The sequence below is a fragment of the Aplysia californica genome, unplaced genomic scaffold, assembly GCF_000002075.1.
Source record: "Aplysia californica isolate F4 #8 unplaced genomic scaffold, AplCal3.0 scaffold00013, whole genome shotgun sequence".
Classification (NCBI taxonomy): Eukaryota; Metazoa; Mollusca; class Gastropoda; order Aplysiida; family Aplysiidae; genus Aplysia; species Aplysia californica.
The window spans coordinates 2,915,383-2,935,870 of NW_004797283.1; the positions used below are offsets into that span (position 1 = coordinate 2,915,383).

The window sequence follows — 20,488 nt, forward strand, 5'->3', positions numbered from 1 at the left end:
CTTGTAAACTATATTATCAGAACGCATCTTAATCTACCACACAATAGGACACTGACCAACAATGGATATACACAGAGACGATCCTATTTTCTATTATAACAAAGTATGCATGCTTTTACTAGTAGAGAACTGGATTTATTAGACTAATAAATCCAGCTCTCTACTTACATTTTTGTGACAAATTGATCCAGAGCATTGCTTGGCAAGGAACCTTTTATGTTGCCAAGTTTCATTCAAATATCATAACTTTGGGAGAACATATGACTGATAGTCTTTGTAAATCTGTAAATAACGCCACTTTCTTTACCTGTTAATTTCTTTACAAATCAAAAAGTATGACAGATATTAAAAATCTGACAGCATGACTAGATTCTGCATTAAAAAATGTTCTAGACTGCCAAGTTTCATTTACATATTCCAAGAAATAGGCGAGCTATGACAAATGTCTCAAAACGCACAGAAAACCGCCACATTTTTATCTATAAACGTCTTCATAACTCAAAAAATAGGATAGCTATGAAAAATCTGAAAGCAGGACTAGATTCTGCACTAGAAAATGTACTGGGTTGCCAAGTTTCTTTTAAATACACCGAGAAATGTGCGAGTTATGACGAATATTGTCTCAAAACTAACCAAAGAACGTCCCATATTTTGGGTTTTTTTAATTATATAAAAGTGTACCAAAAATTAATTTATTAAAAAATCCGTAACTTTTTTGTTTATTGATGGATTTCAAAAATTCAAAAAGTTCCATTCTCTGTGAAGATAAAGCTACAAAATGCTCCTGTTTGCAAACACTTTCTGTCAAAAAAAAGTTTTTTTCGTGGTCATTGCTAAATTTATTAAAAATCGTTGATATTGTTAAACCCCTACAGACCAAAGAACAACACTAAGAAACATTCTTTGCTTTATGCGAAACTTACAGTGCAAACAAATGAAGCCCTCAAACACTAAAAGCTGACAAGGTTTCTCGCTGTCTCCAGCTGGCTACTAATTCCTGCCTGGATGAAGTGAGGAAAATTTCCCAAGGCCACAACATCGGACCCCTGGTAGGGTTTGAACCCATGACCTTTTGGTTGCAAACCCAACAGCCTAACCCCTAGACCACCACCAATGCTACAACAAATCCTACAAATGTGAATAAAATGAGCAGATTTATAAAGGAATATTGCCCAACATGCAAGTTTCCTATAGTATCAAACAAAATCAAGCAAGCAGTTGGTTGATATTGTTCTATTTTATTTGTTTCCAATTTTACTATCACTCCTGCACGAAAATGAAGCACATTTGCCAAACTCCAAGCCTTTGTCGAACGTATACATATATATGATATATATAGACCACTGTCTTCGTCTTTAATCAATGATTTTCAAGAAAATTTCAACCTTCTAAGGCCTAATAATAATTGTGCAAAACATCAAACTTTGACCAAAAAAAAATACATGAGGGCATGCCCTGTTAAAAAAAAAAAAATTCATGTCCCTCTGAATTCCCCCCCAATGTCAAAAGATGCATGAAATATTACTAGGCAATTAAGCCCTAGTGTGATGTATTAATTTGTTAAATAACACCATCAAATATCTTTAGAGAAAAACAACAAATAATTTGTGTTGAAATTTGTGCACACATGATGGAAAGTGCTATACCTGAGCAAACCAAGATATTGAATAGATAAAGACTAATTTTTAAAACATTATTCATTCAGTACAGTGCAGTTACTAACTGTACTAAAAGTTTTACAGTGCGTACTCAACGTGTATTAAGTACTATTAGTGCAGTAGGCCTAACTTAAATAGTTAACATTTGGTCGTTGTTTCTGGACACTACCTCTACTTGTCTTTTGCTTCATTATATTGTCTGCTCTGCTATCTTGTTTTGATCACAATCACAGACTAACACAAATTTTGACGTATAGCAGTACCCAGTTTTAACCTTTTATTGTTCGCTTTTACTCCTCCTTGCGTTTTAATTTTGGGATACCACTGATTGTAATTGTTGGTGAGAAAACTGTGGGAGACTATCTAGGCCATTCATTAAAAAAATATAAACATGGCTTTAATTTAGACAACTTTTGATTCCTCATGGTAGATTTGAAAGGCACTTTTCAACAAGAGGAAGGGCCTTTTACTGCTTCTAAAATTAGCATACTTACAGCCTACAGCACAGTCCCACTTTCTAAATATAAGATCTCCATCATCATTTCTGACCTGTCAAGACAAATTGTTGTTAGGCCTACTTGTTCCAAGTCAAAATTGGGAATGAACTGGTGAATTGTATCAACCGTTATTCAGTTCCTCCCCAACAAGGCTGTTTTATTTTGAAATAAGACAAGGTGGGTGGCATAGTATGCACTTTTGAAAGTTCAGTGTTTACTGTTAAATTATAAATGCAATTGCAAGATATCTGATTTATTTTCAGGTCGAACGACTGTGTGAAAGGGTTTCGTCTTCCACTTTGCTAGATGACCGACGGGATGCGGTTAGGGCTTTGAAAGCTTTGTCAAAGGTTTGTGAGGAAAACAGGTTTTATTTGATGCCAGGTTTTATAATGTGTGAGAGTCTTGTCAATGAACTCATTGTAAAATCATTGTTATTGAATATTGGCCAGTTCCTATTGTATTTGAATCTTTAAAGTTATTTTGTTCCTTCCAACGGCAACAATGTTAATTATTTGAATTTATATTTCTTATAGCAAGTGCTGTATGAAACTATTTATTATAAATGATTACAACAGCCTTCTATCTATCTATATTATAAGAGACCAGTTTCGTCTTATTATTTTTGCTTTGCATATAGCTGGAAATGGGGAAAAAGAAAGACCCTTATTAAAGAAAGAAAAGTACATTTTGCCCGTGGTATTTTGAAAGCTTGCAAATACAAATGAGTCCGCTTATTTATACAAACATGGTTAATCCAAAAATAGCGGAAAACTAAAGAAAATGCAAATGCGGATTTTTTTCCCCTTCCATTTGAGCAATCTCTCTAAACCGACAACGGGGCTAATTGGGACAAAATTCCAGTGGTCCTGCAGATAGATTTTGGTTTGAGTGGACTACATCTTCAGGCTCAGCATGTTTTTAAGCCTCCAAAATATTTGATCATGTATATGAAAGGCCATTAGTGCTGTTATCATGTGTAAGTAAGCCTGTTATTTTATGATTATATGCAGTCAAAGTTAATGGACTCTGATATGACGGCTTCATATATTAATGTTGAAAAGTGTGTGTATATTCTTGATATAATTTCTTTGCATGTACTTAAGTTATTATAAGACTGAATTTGAATTCATTATTCATTATTTTCTTTTTCAGAAATTCAGATTGGAGGTGGGCACACAGGCAATGGACATACTGATTAATGTTCTGGAGCAAGACAGGTACATTTTTCTAAAAAAGCCCTAAAATATCTTATTTCTCAATTTTGTTCACTGTTGATTGCAACTGGTTACGAGGTTATGAATAACAAAATAATGAGAAGAAGACTGTTACTGTTAATAAGACTGGTGTCCCCCACCCCTTCATTTCTTAAATTCCCTATCTCCACAAGCTGCTCCGAGTGGATTGTGGTCGGAACTGTTGCGCTGTTGATCCAGTGGCAGTGGCTCAGTCACATTCCTTTACGATGACAATGGCATTATGTTCATTTTCAGCAGTTGGTGAAAGGAGGTCAATCTTTGCAGGAGTTATTCATTTGATGAAGAACTATCAATGTAGGTTTGTATTGAAAGATTTAATAACCAATGTAGTGACGCTTTTTTCACTTCATGGTTTTGTACCAAAAGGGGGCTCAGGCATAATGGGAAAACCCCCTCTGGAGATATAGGTCAATTCACTAAGGGAAGTAGATAAAAGCATTTCATAGCGTTTGGTTTGTAATTTAAATGACAATTCCTAACACCTGTCAGAGAATATTTCATGTGTTTGTCTTCTGTAATGTTACATGTGTCTGCAGTGTTATTTTTGGGGGAAAAAAAGTACAGCCACTTAAAGTGAAACCGCTTGTCATTTTATCCTCAGAAATGATGCAGAGATCACTGGCTTCACATTGGACACACTTTATCATGTTATGTCAAATGAACCAACAGATGAAGGTAAGTGACGGTAAAATAAAGATAACGGGAGTTGGAAATTTATGAGCATTGATAAGGTTGAAGCGTTTCATTTCTGGTATGCTAATCACAACATTTAAAGTACTCTTTGTAAGTGTGTTAAGCAGGTTCATGCTTTTGAAAGTTTTGTTTTTTTACTCCTATTTTTAATGTGCTCTTATTCTATTGGTCGAAAGTTGTCTTTTTTAAGAATGAAAAGATATATGTTGAGTTGGGTAGGTAAACTTTGCATTTTCATTTTTACAGCATGAGGCTTTTTCTTCCGTGTTTTTTTCAAGAAAATTGTAACAAATAATTAGTTGCTGTTGTTACCATTTGATGGTGGTAATGAGTATTTTGTAAGGGTAGGGAAAGACCTGTCTGCATTATTTATTTTACTTACATTACTTCACTATCTGTACGTCGTGTTTTACTATCGCATCCATACGATGTGGGGGGGGAACTCTGTGCCCCCACTTTCCAAAGAAGAAATTTACTCATTAATCCGATCCGTACGCTTTGCATAGCAGTCTGTCAAAATGATTTTTTGAGAAAAACTGAAAGTTTCAAAGAGATCTTCGCTCTAAAAGTATTCTAAAATGTGAAGAACACAACCCCTGGGGTACAAAATGACCCCGGGCTTACTGATAGGGTTAATGTTTTGTGGGATATATATAATATTATGTTTGACATGCTTAATGTTTTAAACTTCACTTGTCTTTTTTCAGAAGACACATCAGCACCAGTCGACAGTGACCTGGGTGGTCAGTTCACAGAGATTTTTATCAAAAAGTCGGACAACGTCTCGCTTCTCTTGTCATTTTTAGAGGTGGGTCATGTGTTCTGGGCCAGTGCTCTGTCTATCTGTTCCCTCATATTTGTGTTGTGACGCAGTGGAATCAGGCGCTCGTCCATTTATGCATATGGAGTTATTGGTAGGTCTATACTCTTAGTTTAGTTTAGTTTTAGTAGATGTTTTACGGAGCTCGCTACTGCATAAGGTCATATGAGTGCCAGAAGATTAGATGTGTTACAAGAGAGTAGCAAACTTAAAAAAGAAGAAGGGGAGGTAAGGACAATAGATGTTTTATAGGAAAGAAGAAGCAAACCATACCAGAACACCCACCAACCACCCACTTATACTCTTAAAGGTTATACATTTGCCTTGCTTACGATGAAAATAATATCCATTTATCTTGAATAGAAGTCCAGATATTTGCGATTGAAGGAGATTGGGTCTCCTGGTTTTAGAAGTAAAATTAGCGAGAAAATGGCCACCAAAGTTCGGTGACTTCCGTAGCTTAAGGGTCCTTGGAAACTGCAAATTTACATTTTTTTGTGCCTTTACTCAACGTTCTTCCATAAAATCCACACATAAAAGTGTTTTTAAATGGACATACAAGGTGTTTAGGAAAAAAAAAATTCGAAAAAAAATTCCAAACTGACTGAAAAATGCAGATTTTTTGGATTTCATTACTTTGACGAGCGCCTGGTTTCACCACGATGCCCCACTTTTGTTTTATTTACTTTTTAGAATATACTGCAGTAAATATTGAATTGTTTGTAGTTCATGAGGTGCTATATTGTTTGCTTCTTCTATTAGAAGTCTTGCTTTAAGGTCATTTTGCACGTAATTGAGGGTTATTCAGTTTTGTGTTTTTCTTTTTATCTTTGTCATATACAAAGGACTTTTTATGTTGAAAGATTTGAGTGAATGGTTGGCGGGTGCTCTGGTGTGGTTTGCTCCTTTTTGTCTACCAAACATCTGTTGTCCTTATCTGTCATCTTTTTTGTTGTTGTATTTCTTACTTTCTCGTAATACCTCTAATCTTCAGCTCTTATGTGACCTACTTGTGTTGCTAGACTCTTACTAAAGATTTGAGTGGGTGGTTGGCGGGTGCTCTGGTGTGGTTTGCTCCTTCTTTCCTATCAAACATCTATCATCCTTATCTCCCCTTTTTCTTTTTTATGTTTGTTACTCTCTTGTAACACCTCTAATCTTCTGGCGCTCATATGACCTTATGCAGTTGCAAGCGCCGTAAAACCTCTACTAAAACTAAAAGATTTGAACTTTAAATGGACTTGCAATGAGTTGGTGCTGCTTTATTTTTTTTTTTTATTGTTTCTGGACTACCCTTGGATGTAGAAACTGCCAAAGCTTAGTGTTGTGCTTGCATAATTAACTGCCAACACATGTTGTTATTGTTATATGTGGCAGAATGCCTTGTGACATGTTTTTGCCATTTGGAAGATCAATCTGTAACATTCTCGCATTCAGGAGTATGACTTTCACGTGCGATGGCCTACTGTGAAGTTGCTGACTGTTCTGCTGACTAACCGGCAAAAAGACCTGCAGGAAATCATCCTGGTGATCCCCATGGGAGTGTCAAGACTAATGGATCTGCTCTCCGACAGCCGGGAGATCATCCGCAATGATGTGAGTTGTTCAGTCGCTGTCATTGACCCAGTTCATACTGATAATCAAATTCATATGATCCAATCAGGCATAGCCAGATTTTCCTTCGTGGACGGGACAAAAGCTGCCATTTTGGCACAATTCGACCGAATTTCAACTAAATGCGACAAACGTGTTTGTTTTTCAAGGTTAGGAGTGGAATCTGTTGTACTTTGCCTAAATGGTAGCCTTTGCTTCAAGTCTATGAATCCTAGCTGTCCCCTACCTATTCCAAATGAAGATTTTGATTGGCAGTGTACCCTTGGTATTACAGTTTGGGTTTCCTTACAAAATGTGCAGGGAATCATTGTGGCGAAAAGGAGCCATCTTTTGTTAGTAGAAGTATTACACTATACTTTGAACACAATGTTCATCTGCACTTTTTAGAATTGGTGTACCCTTTTCGAGATAATGAGATTTGTTGGCAGGCTTGTCTACTTTGCCTTGTAGTAGGTACCGTGGTGGTCTTCATAGAGCCCTAGACGAGATTTGTTTTAAGACAGTGTTGCAAAAGTTAAAAGCTTAATGAAAGTTGGCAGAGTGTGATATTTTGGACAGTTGAGGTCTTGCAGAGAATACAGATTTCAACAAGACTGTGTATATCCATGAAAAATCGGTTGTTCTTGTTATTTATTTGAAGTTGTAAGGAGTTTCAATTTGAAAGCGCAGATGAAAAGGAAGTGATGTTTTGTTACAATGATTGAGTCATGACAATAAGTAACAATCAAAAAAGAGGAAAGCAGTATCGTCAAAATGCTTTAAACAGGATCCCTGCCTTTTTTAGCATCTATAATATAGTTGCCTTTATATTTTCTTTTTTCTCTCTATCTTTGACAACAACCTCAGGCTTTGCTGCTGTTAAATCAACTGACGAAAGGCCATGCCAACATACAGAAGATCGTTGCCTTTGAGAATGCCTTTGAGCGGATCATCGACATCATCAGAGATGAAGGAGCATCAGATGGTGGTATGTTTTTAAAAAAATTTTTCTACAATCCGTTCTTGCTCGCTGAATACATTTTCACTGTATTCAGGAAAGATTATTGTCTTACATTTACTAAATTTATGTAGTGGCCGGTGAAATGGTGAGAATAGCAGTGAAAGGGGAATAGATTAAATTTGTGACTTTCCTCAGAGTTTATGGAAACCCATTGATGTTCAAATGTTTTGTGTCTCATGCCATCCGATGTAGAAAGATGTCATTTTGCTAAGTTGCATCTTTATGAGTAAGCTTTATGTTATCAAAGTCTGAGAACTGATGACGCATATTATATTGTTCTCAAGTTAATGTTGACCCCCATTCTTTGGGATGAAATGTGCGGGTCTTATACATGTTTTACTGTGTTGAACAGTGTGCTCTTCAATTTTAGAGATGTCAGGTAACAAATCTTTTTAATTTCACAGGCATTGTTGTTGAAGATTGCCTTCTGCTGCTTCAGAACTTGTTACGGAACAACGCGTCCAATCAGAACTTTTTCAAAGAGGGCAGTTTTGTCCAGAGACTGACCCCGTTCTTTGAGCTGGAGAGTGAGAACAGCAACAAGCAGGGAGGATGGTCTGCTCAGAAAGTCACCAACATGCACCTGCTCTTACAGGTACTCCAATCATCGAACATCTTACTGTTCAGTTTTCCTATTCATTTGATTAACCAAGACCATGTGATGAACTTTTATTATTTTGTATTGAAAAACATCCCCATCTTGTGAGACAGGAATAATTTTAAATTGAACAAACATCTTTCTTATAAAAAAATGATTATGTTTACGAACATTTGGAAAATGTAGATTAGATTTACAAAAACTTAAGACAGATTTCTTTGTCTGTATACTGTATCCTGAGTGTTCTCAAAGCTGGTTCTGAAGGGACGGCTGTTGGAAGATCAGAGAACTGGGTGGTCAGAAAAGGTATGAAAATCATAAAACCATTTTTACCAGCTGTCTCACATGTGTTCACAGAAGAATTCTGGATTGTTTTAGTCTTTCAGTTGATTCTAGCGAATGCACAATGTTGGATATACCTTTCTCTTATACTTTTTATCATACGGTAAAGGATATGGAAGTATGCCCGCGACAAAAGTTTCAGAACGATTTTTATCCTGCATTATTAACCTGGATTTGTCCTAATTATTCAGGACTATGTTGAAATATAACAGTAGTAGTTTGCATTGTCCCCAAACTATGTATGGTAGTGTTTGTTTGTTTTTATTGTTAAGCAAATGTTGATCTCAGATTTTTTTCTATCTTTTTTTTTTTTTTTGTTCCTCAGCTTGTGCGAACTCTTGTGTCTCCAAATAACCCTCAGAACCAGACTGTTGCCTGTCAGAAAGTCATGAACCAGTGTGGTAAGTTCAGGTTTCTTCGCTGCTTTGAACATTGATAAATCAGAGGTACAAACTTACCGGAGTAATCGAGAACTCCTCTGATTGAAAAAATTGTCTGTGTTTGGCCTGACTTCTCAATACAAGATGCAGTTAACTTGCAGTTAATACAATATAATCTGTTTATTTTATGTCCCAATGCATGGGTTTCCACGGGGTCCGAACATTTCAAGATTTTTTCGTAATCAGTTGGTACCCCTGAAAAATATGAAAGAGTCATCTGTTTGAGCTGCTGTAGTGATGTACTGATTCATTGTTATTGTTGTTGCTCCTTCTTGTGAGCTTCCACAGTTCTGTCTAGTGCCCAATTGTGGTGTCACCTTGCACAGTTCTGTCTAGTGCCCAATTGTGGTGTCACCTTGCACAGTTCTGTCTAGTGCCCAATTGTGGTGTCACCTTCCACAGTTCTGTCTAGTGCCCAATTGTGGTGTCACCTTCCACAGTTCTGTCTAGTGCCCAATTGTGGTGTCACCTTGCACAGTTCTGTCTAGTGCCCAATTGTGGTGTCACCTTGCACAGTTCTGTCTAGTGCCCAATTGTGGTATCACCTTCCACAGTTCTGTCTAGTGCCTAATTCTGGTATCACCTTCCACAGTTCTGTCTAGTGCCCAATTGTGGTATCACCTTCCACAGTTCTGTCTAGTGCCTAATTGTGGTATCACCTTCCACAGTTCTGTCTAGTGCCCAATTGTGGTGTCACATTCCATAGTTCTGTCTTGTGCCCAATTGTGGTGTCACCTTCCACAGTCCTGTCTAGTGCCCAATTGTGGTGTCACCTTCCACAGTCCTGTCGAGTGCCCAATTATGGTGTCATCTATCACAGTTCTGTCTAGTGCCCAATTGTGGTGTCACCTTCCACAGTTCTGTCTAGTGCCCAATTGTAGTGTCACAAGTGGGTGGCAACTGTTAAAAAATTCCTTACATCTTGTTTACTGTGTTATGGAGAGAGAGAGAGAAAGAGAGAGTGAGAGAGAGAAACAGGATTACTATAGGAGCTGTGCACTGCATATGTTCTTTGTTTTATTGTACAGCGCATTGAGCCCTTCTTTGTGGAAATGCGCATTATAAATGCAATTTATTATTATTATTATTATTATTATTATTATTATGGCTGCAGGAGAAGTTGACTCATTAGGTCTGTGAGGATGTGGGGTAACCTAACAGGTGATGTGCCTCAATGTTCTCCACGGGTCCTCACATGCGGTGCACTGAATCTTGTCAGATGTTTGTCTTTTAAAGAGTGAAAATTAAAGACCCTATAACGAAGTCACGACTGTAGTTTGTGTAGTTCGACCTTAAATTGTGTGTCTATTCACAAGGGGGAGGGGGGCTTTTTCCTGGTTTTCGCAAATCCGGATCGTGCAACCATTGTGTACAGACTGTGCTCTCTAATATATTTGGGGCTATTGCTAGATGTTGTGCAGCGTTGAAAAGAGGTCTTCATTCCTTCTGAAATGTTGATGCGCTTGTGGACTGAAAATAATTTAACTATGGAGCAGGGTAGTGGGTTAATGTAGACCTCATAAACCTTAATTCTTCCTGCATTTTTTTAGAACACCACTGTATTGATTTTGCAGCGACAATGTAGACACATGATATATGGTCAGATAGGCAATTGATTTTTTATACCTCTGGTGTCTTTGTATTGACATCTGGTGCAAAAAGTCACTAGCTTATGATAATTTATTGTAGGCAAGAAAAGCAATAAGGTTTTTATTCAATTTTCGGCTTTGTTTCTTGGTTAAATTCACTGCTGTGTATTTACAGGGCTCTTGCAAGAGTTGTGTTCAATTCTTATGGCCAGTGGTGTACCAGCAGATGTCTTGACAGAGGTGAGTTTTGTTGGGTTTTTTTGTCTGTTTGGATAAATTTTACTATCTTTGGCTCTTGAGTAGAAATTAAAGATCAGCTTTGTTAGATTTAAAAAAGAAAAGTTTTGTGTCGAGAAAAAAATTCTTAAGAAAGAAAAAAAGCAACTTCTGTCTTAAATTTATGTCTTCATGCCAAATTATTATGAACATTTATTGTAATGGTCTCTTTGTTTATGATTTTTGTTTTTTCAGACAATCAACACTGTGTCAGAAGTCATTCGGGGCAGTACCGCAAACCAGGAATACTTTGCTTCAGTCTTAGCTCCCTCAACACCACCAAGGTATGGCAGCTTTTTCAGTCTGTTTTCGTGGGTGGTTGGCGGATGCTCTGGTGTGGTTTGCTCCTTCTTTTCCATAAAAGATCTATCCTCCATATATTTCCTCCTTTTTAGCATTTATTAATTTCTTGTTACTCTTCTAATCTTGGGCACTTATTTGACCTTATTATGTTGCAAGTGCGGTAAAATGCTTACAAGGACTAAACTAATTCTGTTGTCACCTCATTGTGTTTGTGTTCAGATTTAGATCTCATACATATCTGTAATGTTTGTGCTTTATGCGAACAATTTATTTGGGGTTTTTTCATTTGTTTCCTGATTGTGTAAAAATTATGTTCTCAGTAGCATGAGATTTGTTTGATTTTACGATTCTTCTGTGTATTTCAAGCTTGGAGTTTATCAACTTGTGCAAACATAAGCTATGAAAAATATGTTCCAGCAAGGAGATGCTTGTGTATAGATGAGATATACCTGTTGTGTGTGTGTTTTTATGAGAACCTGAAGAAATATCCATATTAGAGATTTTGAGCAATTTTTTGTGATGGATGGTTTTACATAGATTTTGTCAATGGATGTAGCTATCTCTTCATTTCTTTTTCTATTGACATATTGTTTAACCTATTTGTCTCTCCTAATAAGTGAACAAACATTGACAGAAGATTGTGGCCTGTGATTTTTTTAGCATGGGGGTTCACATGTGGTTAGTAGCCGCGGGGTTATCGTATGTGAGATGTGCTGACAAAATAAGTTATTTTTGGATTTTCACCCTATGGAAGTAATTTCCTCAAATTTACCTTCTGAGTTTTTACATTTTATTAGTATGAAATAACAGAAAACATGTTAAACTTGGAAGAGAATGACATTTATTAAAAATCGACTAATTCATCCCTTGCATTGGTTTTTGACCGATATCTCAATTCATGGATTGGAAGAAGTAACTCATTTTTTTTGTCTTAAGACCTCACATTCAAACAGAGAGAAACATTAACTTATAATTCTATGGGTCTCCCCCCTGACAGGCCCGCTATCGTGGTGTTGTTAATGTCCATGGTGAATGAGAAACAGCCGTTTGTGCTGCGCTGCGCTGTGCTGTACTGCTTCCAGTCCTTCCTGTGTAAGAACGAGGTGGGACAGTCACAGATTATACAGACGCTCCTGCCCACAGCGGCTGATGGTGAGTCATCTTCTTCATCATCATTGCCTTCCTCACCCTGGGTGAGGGCATAGGCCAAGAACAAACTTTCTCACCCTGGATCAGGGTATAGGCCATGAATAACAAACACTTTCTCACCCTGGATCAGGGTATAGGCCACTAACAACCAACACTTTCTCACCCTGGTTCAGGGTATAGGCAACGAACAAACACTTTCTCACCCTGGATCAGGGTATAGGCCACGAACAAACACTTTCCACCTTTCCCTGTAGTGGGCTATAGCCTCTTGATGTTATTTTATGTCTTCCCACTTTTCTGTACATCGATTTCTGTGACTTCTGATGGTGAGTACTTTACCGGCGTGCGAGTGGGTGTTTGGAGGGTGTCCACTTTTCTGTTCTATTTGTTTACCGTCAATTTGTTGTTTCTGTTTGTCTCACTGGTGGTTTGAGGCCACTTCTTGTAGGTCTTACTTGTTTAGGATCTCTTTGTTTCTTGCTTCTGTTTATTTCAGTAGGTGGGTTAGTGGGTGCCACTGGTAGGCCTTCCTTCTTTTCTGTTGTTTCCTTCTGTCTCAGTTGCTTTATCTGCTCTGAAAGCCGTGATTATGCAATTTACTGTTTTTGGATAGCTGAAAAGGTTGCCATAGTCTTAAAACATTTTTTGATATATTCAGAATACTTTTTTAACGGGTAAATTTTGTTTTCCTTTAGTTTAACTGTAATTGCATTAGCATGCTTCTTTTTTTGCTCACACAAACAACAAATAGTGGGTGGTTGGCGGGTGCTCTGGTGTGGTTTGCTCCTTCTTTCCTATCAAACATCTATCGTCCTTATCTCCCCTCCTTTTTTTAAATGTTTGTTACTCTTTTGTAACACATATAATCTTCTGGCGCTCATATGACCTTATGCAGTTGCGAGCGCCGTAAAACCTCTACTAAAACAAAAAACAATAACAACAAATATTTATTTCAAGTTTGTAGGTGGTTGGTGGGTGCTTTGGTGTAATTTTCTCCTTCTTTCCTATCAGACATCTATTGTTCTTATCTCTCCCCCTCCTTTTGTTTGTATGTTACTTTGTTGTAAAACCTCTAGTCTTTGGCACTTACACGTCCTGATTGTGCTGCATGTGCCATAAATCTCTCCTTAAAACTAAACATTTCAAGTTTCTTTTCTTTTTTCTATTTAGCCAACTCTATCACAGCTGGCCAGCTCCTGTGTGGCGGACTGTTCAGTGCCGACCCGCTGTCCAACTGGTTCGCCTCGGTGGCCCTGCTACACGCCATCGTGGAGAACCACACGCAGAAGGAGCAGCTGCTGCGGGTACAGCTGGCCACCAGTCTGGGCAACCCGCCGGTCTCGCTGCTTCAGCAGTGCTGTAACATGCTGTCTCAGGTGGGTGCCTTTATGCCAAGACTCGTTAGAGAAGTACAAACTGTTGTCAAGGAGAGGCAGATTAGGGCATGCTGTCTCAGGTGGGTGCCTTACTTTATGCCAGGACTCATTAGAGAAATGGTCGCTTTTAAGCACAAGGGGGGCCATCCCGAAAAATGCTGCTTTGAGAAAATTGAAGGTAAAGTTTTTGGATCTTTATTCAGTTTCTTTAAAAGACAAGGAGAGTTTTCTCTATTACCAAACAAATATAATAATAATAAATAATAATAATATATAACATTTATATAGCGCATTTTTTAAAAAGTAGCTCAATGCACTTTACATTGGAATATCCATTTTTCAAAAACCTTTCTTACTACTTCCTTTCTTCTCATGCAATATACATTAATGCACACTCACACACACATACACACACACACACACACACACACACACACACACACACACACACACACACACACACAGACTATTTTCATCCAGACATAGGAACAGAACAACTATAATGAAAGATAACGTTAAAAGCTGTAGGAACAGAAAATGTTTAAGATGTCTTTTGAAGCTATCAAGTGTTTTTATTTGTCTTAGTTTCATGGGTAATCACCATGTGTAATATACACACCAATGAAACCAAACTTCTCCCATAGGTAGGGCAATGCCCACTTTTGGTGTAGGTCAAGATTTCAGGAAACCCCCGAAATCTGGATTAGCCCGCTTGTCCTTAAAAGCCACGAAATACAAACTGTTGTCAAGGAGAGGGAGATTAAGGCATGCTCTCTCAGGTAGCTGCCGTTATGCCAGGACTGGTTAGAGAAATACAAACTGTGATGTATTGTTAAGAAAGTGTAATTGTGTGTGGTTGTGATCATTGTATTATGCGGGTTATGTCCTTTATATCTGTATGTATCACGTGACCGTGAAGATGTGTTTTTCACGAATTTACGGCAGTTCAGAAAAAACTCTCGAGCAAGTTGCATGTGTCATGTTGAAGATAATATATTGGCGTTGAGGACGATTCGTAGTGAGCTTGCCATGGCGACAATCGGTTCAGTGCATGAATTCAATGAGAAGGAGGATTCGTGTCATAGAGAGGGAGATTAGGGCATTCTGTCTCAGGTGGGTGTCTTAATTTATGCCAGGACTCGTCAGAGAAATACAAACGTTGTCATAGAGAGGGAGATTAGGCATGCTGTCTCAGGTGGGTGTCTTAATTTATGCCAGGACTCGTCAGAGAAATACAAACTGTTGTCATAGAGAGGAAGATTAGGGCATGCTGTCTCAGGTGGGTGTCTTAATTTATGCCAGGACTCGTCTGAGAAATACAAACTGTTATCAAGGAGAGAGAGATTAGTGCATGCTCTCTCAGGTCCCTCTACACTCAGAGACCATGTCTAATGAAACAAATGACTCCCGAAACCGTAGTCAAGGTGAGGTACTTGTCTTTACACTCCAACACCACAGACTGTGACACTATGTACCCTAAAACCACAATCAAGGAAGAGCAAAACAGTGTGGTCAGAGTAATTTTCAGAGCGCAGAAACAAGGGCGGTGTTTTCCTCCATTCTGTGGAAAACTTTGTTATTGTAATGTGCCTGAGAGCAGGTCATCCAGGGCTGGAACACCATAATGATAATAATAATGATGATAATAATAATTATTATTATTATAATAAGAGAATAATTATATGATAGTATTTTATTGTCTTGGAGGAACATTTTTCTTGGCCTTATAGGTATGCATAAAATTAAATTATAAATAACTCTCATTAAAATTCAATATGAAAAGAAAAGTTAAGCTGACAAAATGTACATATCTCATCAGATGCATCAGTGGTAGAATGGTTTGTTAGCTCCGGATCACTATAAATGTCAAACATACATCAGTGATACAGCACAATGTCAAACATACATCAGTGATACAGCACAATGTCAAACATACATCAGTGATACAGCACAATGTCAAACATACATCAGTGGTACAGCACAATGTCAAACATACATCAGTGATACAGCACAATGTCAAACATACATCAGTGATACAGCACAATGTCAAACATACATCAGTGATACAGCACAATGTCAAACATACATCAGTGATACAGCACAATGTCAAACATACATCAGTGATACAGCACAATGTCAAACATACATCAGTGGTACAGCACAATGTCAAACATACATCAGTGATACAGCACAATGTCAAACATACATCAGTGATACAGCACAATGTCAAACATACATCAGTGATACAGCACAATGTCAAACATACATCAGTGATACAGCACAATGTCAAACGAACAAAGGTTAAAGGTCACGGGTGTGTGTCCTTGAGCAAAGCATGAAAACCTGAGCTTTAAAAAAATGGGCGATGCACACTGGCAACTCCATTCAGCAGTAATGGATACGCCAAGTTGGGGAAGTAAAGGCGGCGTGGAAAGGAACTGGCCACCCTACCATATGTCGAAGGCTCAAGAAGTTGTCTCACTAACAAACCAATCCCCAATATCCGGATTGGATGCGGGAACAACTTGACTTTATTACAATATGTCATACAATTGTAAAACAGATTTCCCCTCAGGAATCAGTGAAATGGAATTGATTATTATTTTTGTTATTATATTGCAACATTTCATGTTTTTATTCCCCCAGGGCGGCAAGTTTCAGACTCGTATTGGTCTTCTCATGGTGCTATGTGGATGGTTGTGCGACTGCCCCATCGCTGTCTCACACTTCTTGAGCAACACTGCCAATGTACCATATGTATCCTTTTGTCTGTTATCTGTGTTCCGATGTTGATGTTTGAGTGTAGTGACGGCCATTTTCCCACCTTCAGGAAGCCAATTTGCTATTCTTATAAAGATATGATTATTCTGAGATGCTGCAAAATGCTTCACTGCATCTTTCTGGTTGACTTTTTGTTTTAAAAATATTACCAAGGAGCAATTCGGCCAAGTACACTGTGCAAGATAGTGTTATAAGGAAGACCCCCTTTTTATTGAAAATAGATCTGGATTGATAACAACAACGGGGAAAATAGGTGGGTTTTTTTAGGTCAACTGAAAGGCACGGACAGTGAGTTTTGGGTACTGTTCTCTCTGAAATTACAGCGAAACATGGGTGAAATTGTCCAAGACAGCCATCTATAGTTGAGAACAGTGGTTGTCTAAGGTGTATGTTTTGAACAGTGTCGTGATGTTATTAAGAAAGGAAAACCCCACAAAGTGGGATTTGGGATGTGGTTGTTTGAACAGATGATTGCTATGGACAGGTGGCCGTTACAGCTGGTTTGATTGCATGTACCTGGCATACCTGGATACCTGGAGGTGCATCTCTGACTCAGAGGTTGACGTGTAATGACCCTCCATCTTTCACGGTCGCGAGCTACCGTTGCACATTCTGCCATGTCTAGTCCAGTCCATGTTCTTATGTTGTCCATCCATGTTATTTTTTTCCTTCCTCTCGCTCTCCTGCCCCACATCTTTTCTTCAAGCACCTCTTTCACAATAATCCTGTGTCTTTTTAAATGTCACATGGGTGTTGTTGTTATTGATCCAGCAACAGCTGGGCTCTCGCCCTTCTATCCAATGCCATGTAGTGATAAGTGCAAGTTTGCTGCAGTTGCTGTAATGTTCCATAGAGTGTGTTGTCAATTTTAGGTCTCGGAGGGAGAAGGGTAGCTCTGATGTCATTTAGGGCTGTGCAGTGGAACAGGTGATGATCCACAGTCTCATATGCATAGTCACACAAGGGACACATTGGGGGAAGTTACATGGTAATTCCTTAACTCCGGTGCTCAGCTGATCTCGCAAGTGTCATCCAGTGAGGGGGAGGAGCATGAAGCCATTGTGCAGGGCCTCTGTGCCTTTCTCCTGGGCATCTGTATGCTCTACAATGATGACAAAAGCGAAGCTTTCTCCAAGTAAGTTTGGTCGTTTCATCTTTTCTTTTTAGAAACCCTGGCCTACATTTCTCTCCTGCAAACTAGACCTCTAGACCTCTTAAGCGCTATTTTGTTTGAGTTTTTGTCTTTTTTCTGTTTGGTGTTTGTTCCATTTATGAACTTGTTCCTTACATGAAATTCTCGTTTATATTTCAATTTTGAATATTGATTTTTTTCTTGTTTCCCGTAAGTTATGGTAAGGGAAAGTTTTATTTAGCAACATTATACGTACATTTTCCCCTCAGTAAATAAATGTTTGCATTAGCTTTTGCACAAGCACTTGTACTGCTCACCAATTTGTGAACAATGTGCATGAAAAAGAACTCCAGAGGGAAATGATGAGGCTAGAAAATTGTAATGCTTAACCAGCAGATGCGGCTTATGATTTATACAAACATAATTGTATCTTTTGCTTGGAATGTTATGGTGTCGTACTTGTCAGAATGAGAACACTTTTGCGTGCTCTGTAACGTAGAAATGGGTATCCTTGGATATAGATGTATTGTGAATACAAAGCCTGTAGCCCACAAAAGTAATGATGAGACGTTTTTGCTTTTGTTTTTGGAGATCAACTTTTCGCGTCTGATCTTCAGCTTTTATGTGAAATGGTACAAGTTCCCTTTCAAGAATTGTGTGCTGCATGATTTTGATGTGATACAGTGAAATACAAACTGATCTCCTCCTGATTCTCAAACACTGTCCCCTGTATGTTTCTCAACAGGAGTGCCTTGAAGCAAGTCATTCAGAACCGCATCGGGCTGGAGTCGTTCACAGACAAGCTGACGCAAGTGGCACAAAACGAGAACTACACACGCGCCGCCAAGAAACCACATTTGTACTACAAGCACCCCAACGAGATTGTCTTTGACTACTCCTTCACGCGTCTCTTCAAGAGTTTAGAAAGTGAGTGATGTGTTGTGGCTAGTAGCACTCGTGACTCTTCTTCAAAGGTGTTGCATCCTCTCGTATTTTTGATCCAGTTCCAGTTTTGAAATTACATGCCTAGTATGCAAAAGACATGAGTTTGACTGCTGCATGTGGAAGATATTTTAATCTAGTATATCTGTCTTTCTGTTGGGATTTGTAGTCCCTTACTGTTCGGTTTGGCCATGGTATATAGGATGAAGCAACTTGTCTGTTAAATGATCTTTATTGTGTCCAAGAGAGCATAGAATATTTTTGAGTCAGTCTTTTAAACTATTATTTAAATTTATTTTGATTCATCTGTCTTTTATAATTTCCAATTCTTTTGTATTTCTTTATGTTACTTGGATCGTTTTGTGGCATTCACAATTTTTATTAGCATGAATTTTAAATAAAACTCACCCACAAAACTAAAAGTCTTTAACTGAAAGGTGTTTCGTATTTAAGAGTTGAGGAATATCTTCCCCGTTTTGCTTCAGACGGTGGGTGGTTGGCAGGTGCTCTGGTGTGATTTGCTTCTTCTTTCCTATCAAACATCAGTCGTCCTGATCTCTTCTTCTTTTTTATGTTTTCTACTTTCTTGTAACACCTCTAATCTTCGGCACTTGTATGACCTTATTGTGTTACAAGTGCTTTTAAAACTCTTACTAAAACTAAAACGATCTCTCCTCCTTTTTTTATGTTTGCTGCTCCCTTGTAACACCTCTAATCCTCGGCACTTATGTGACCTTATTGAACCCCGCGATGGTGCTGCTGACTAAAGTGTCTTTAGGCCATTCCCAAAGGGGGACATTACCATGTTCTGTTACACAATGGAATTGTAAATGGGCTGATTCATCAATTTCATGCTCATAACTGTGCCGGAATTGCAACAGGAAACTGCTGCTTTTTTTTTCCTCATCCTTACTATCGTCATTTTGTCCTCTACTTCTTTTGTATGTTTGTTACTCTCTTGTGACCTGTTGTTTCCGGGTTGCCTTGATAGTCGAAGCAGACTGTGCTGTTGAAGCTAGAGAGGTGAGCAGAGTAAGCCCGATTCCCTGTAAGGAGTTCTCTGTTGACATCCAGCCCTTGGCGCTCATATGACCTTATGCAGTTGCGAGCGCTGTAAAACGTGTACTAAAACTAAAAACTGACCTTATTGTGTGTGAAAGTGCCGTTGTTGTTGTTTTCAAATCCCTTTAGCTGCGAGCATTTCGCTCTTGGCAGCACAAAAAGTGGCGTAAAACTCTTTAAAAAAAACTTTGCTTCAGACGAGGTGTTGAAGGCGGTGTCTGGCTCGGGCGGCGCCATCAACGGACGCACGCTGCTGGGTGGGGACGAGGACCAGTACAAGGCTCTGCTGAGGGAGCAGGAGGAGGTGCTGAGCGGGCTGAGGCAGCAGCTGGAGGAAATGCAGGGGCAGAACAGCGCGTCAGAGAGGCGTGTCGCCGAGCTCACCGACCAGGTCCAGCAACTCCGGGACCAGAACGCCCTGCTGAAGGCACACAAAGGTGAGGAGATCTTTTATCCGTATGGGAAGATGCCTGGCTAGGTTTGTTACAAAGGTCTCTGATTGGGCACAACAATGGAGTGTTTTTTTGTTAGTTCTAATGCCCTTAAGAGTCCAGCAACTCCGGGACCAGAACGCGCTGCTGAAGGCACACAAGGGTGAGGATATCTGGATGTCAGAAATTTGTGGCGGCGCAACTTCTCTTTTTGGCCCGTGTCCTGATTTTGGTGCCTGTATTTGTTGGTTATGTAAGAATGTACAGACATGGTGGGTGCAAATTGTTATGTTTTCTAGAGAAACGAAACAAGGGAAAGGGGAATTGTTAAGTCGGCAGTTATGATGATGATGATGCTGATGATGATAATGATGCAACTTTTCCTCAGATTTCTCTTTTATTGGTGAATCAGGGTCATCCATACTTTGCACAGCAGTTTGTATCAATTTGTTTTAAAAAATCTGTAGAAACTACCCACTTGGATTTTTTATTAGTATTTATTAATGAATTTTCTAGGATACAGCTA

The 20,488-nt window shown here is 38.7% G+C and overlaps 1 protein-coding gene across 1 annotated transcript in view; it reads left to right on the forward strand.

Annotated features, from left to right (window-relative positions):
• The window catches only part of LOC101857850 (general vesicular transport factor p115), a 33,018-nt gene that overhangs the window by 4,326 nt on the left and 8,204 nt on the right, over nt 1-20,488 (forward strand). The window contains exons 2-17 of the mRNA XM_005090188.3: nt 2,419-2,505; nt 3,311-3,375; nt 4,016-4,089; nt 4,815-4,915; nt 6,365-6,523; nt 7,388-7,508; nt 7,946-8,136; nt 8,807-8,882; nt 10,686-10,750; nt 10,982-11,070; nt 12,087-12,241; nt 13,409-13,614; nt 16,261-16,371; nt 17,409-17,530; nt 18,273-18,454; nt 19,729-19,968. Of these exons, the coding sequence (XP_005090245.1) occupies nt 2,419-2,505; nt 3,311-3,375; nt 4,016-4,089; nt 4,815-4,915; nt 6,365-6,523; nt 7,388-7,508; nt 7,946-8,136; nt 8,807-8,882; nt 10,686-10,750; nt 10,982-11,070; nt 12,087-12,241; nt 13,409-13,614; nt 16,261-16,371; nt 17,409-17,530; nt 18,273-18,454; nt 19,729-19,968 (2,044 nt within the window). The remainder of the gene's footprint in view (nt 1-2,418; nt 2,506-3,310; nt 3,376-4,015; nt 4,090-4,814; nt 4,916-6,364; nt 6,524-7,387; nt 7,509-7,945; nt 8,137-8,806; nt 8,883-10,685; nt 10,751-10,981; nt 11,071-12,086; nt 12,242-13,408; nt 13,615-16,260; nt 16,372-17,408; nt 17,531-18,272; nt 18,455-19,728; nt 19,969-20,488) is intronic.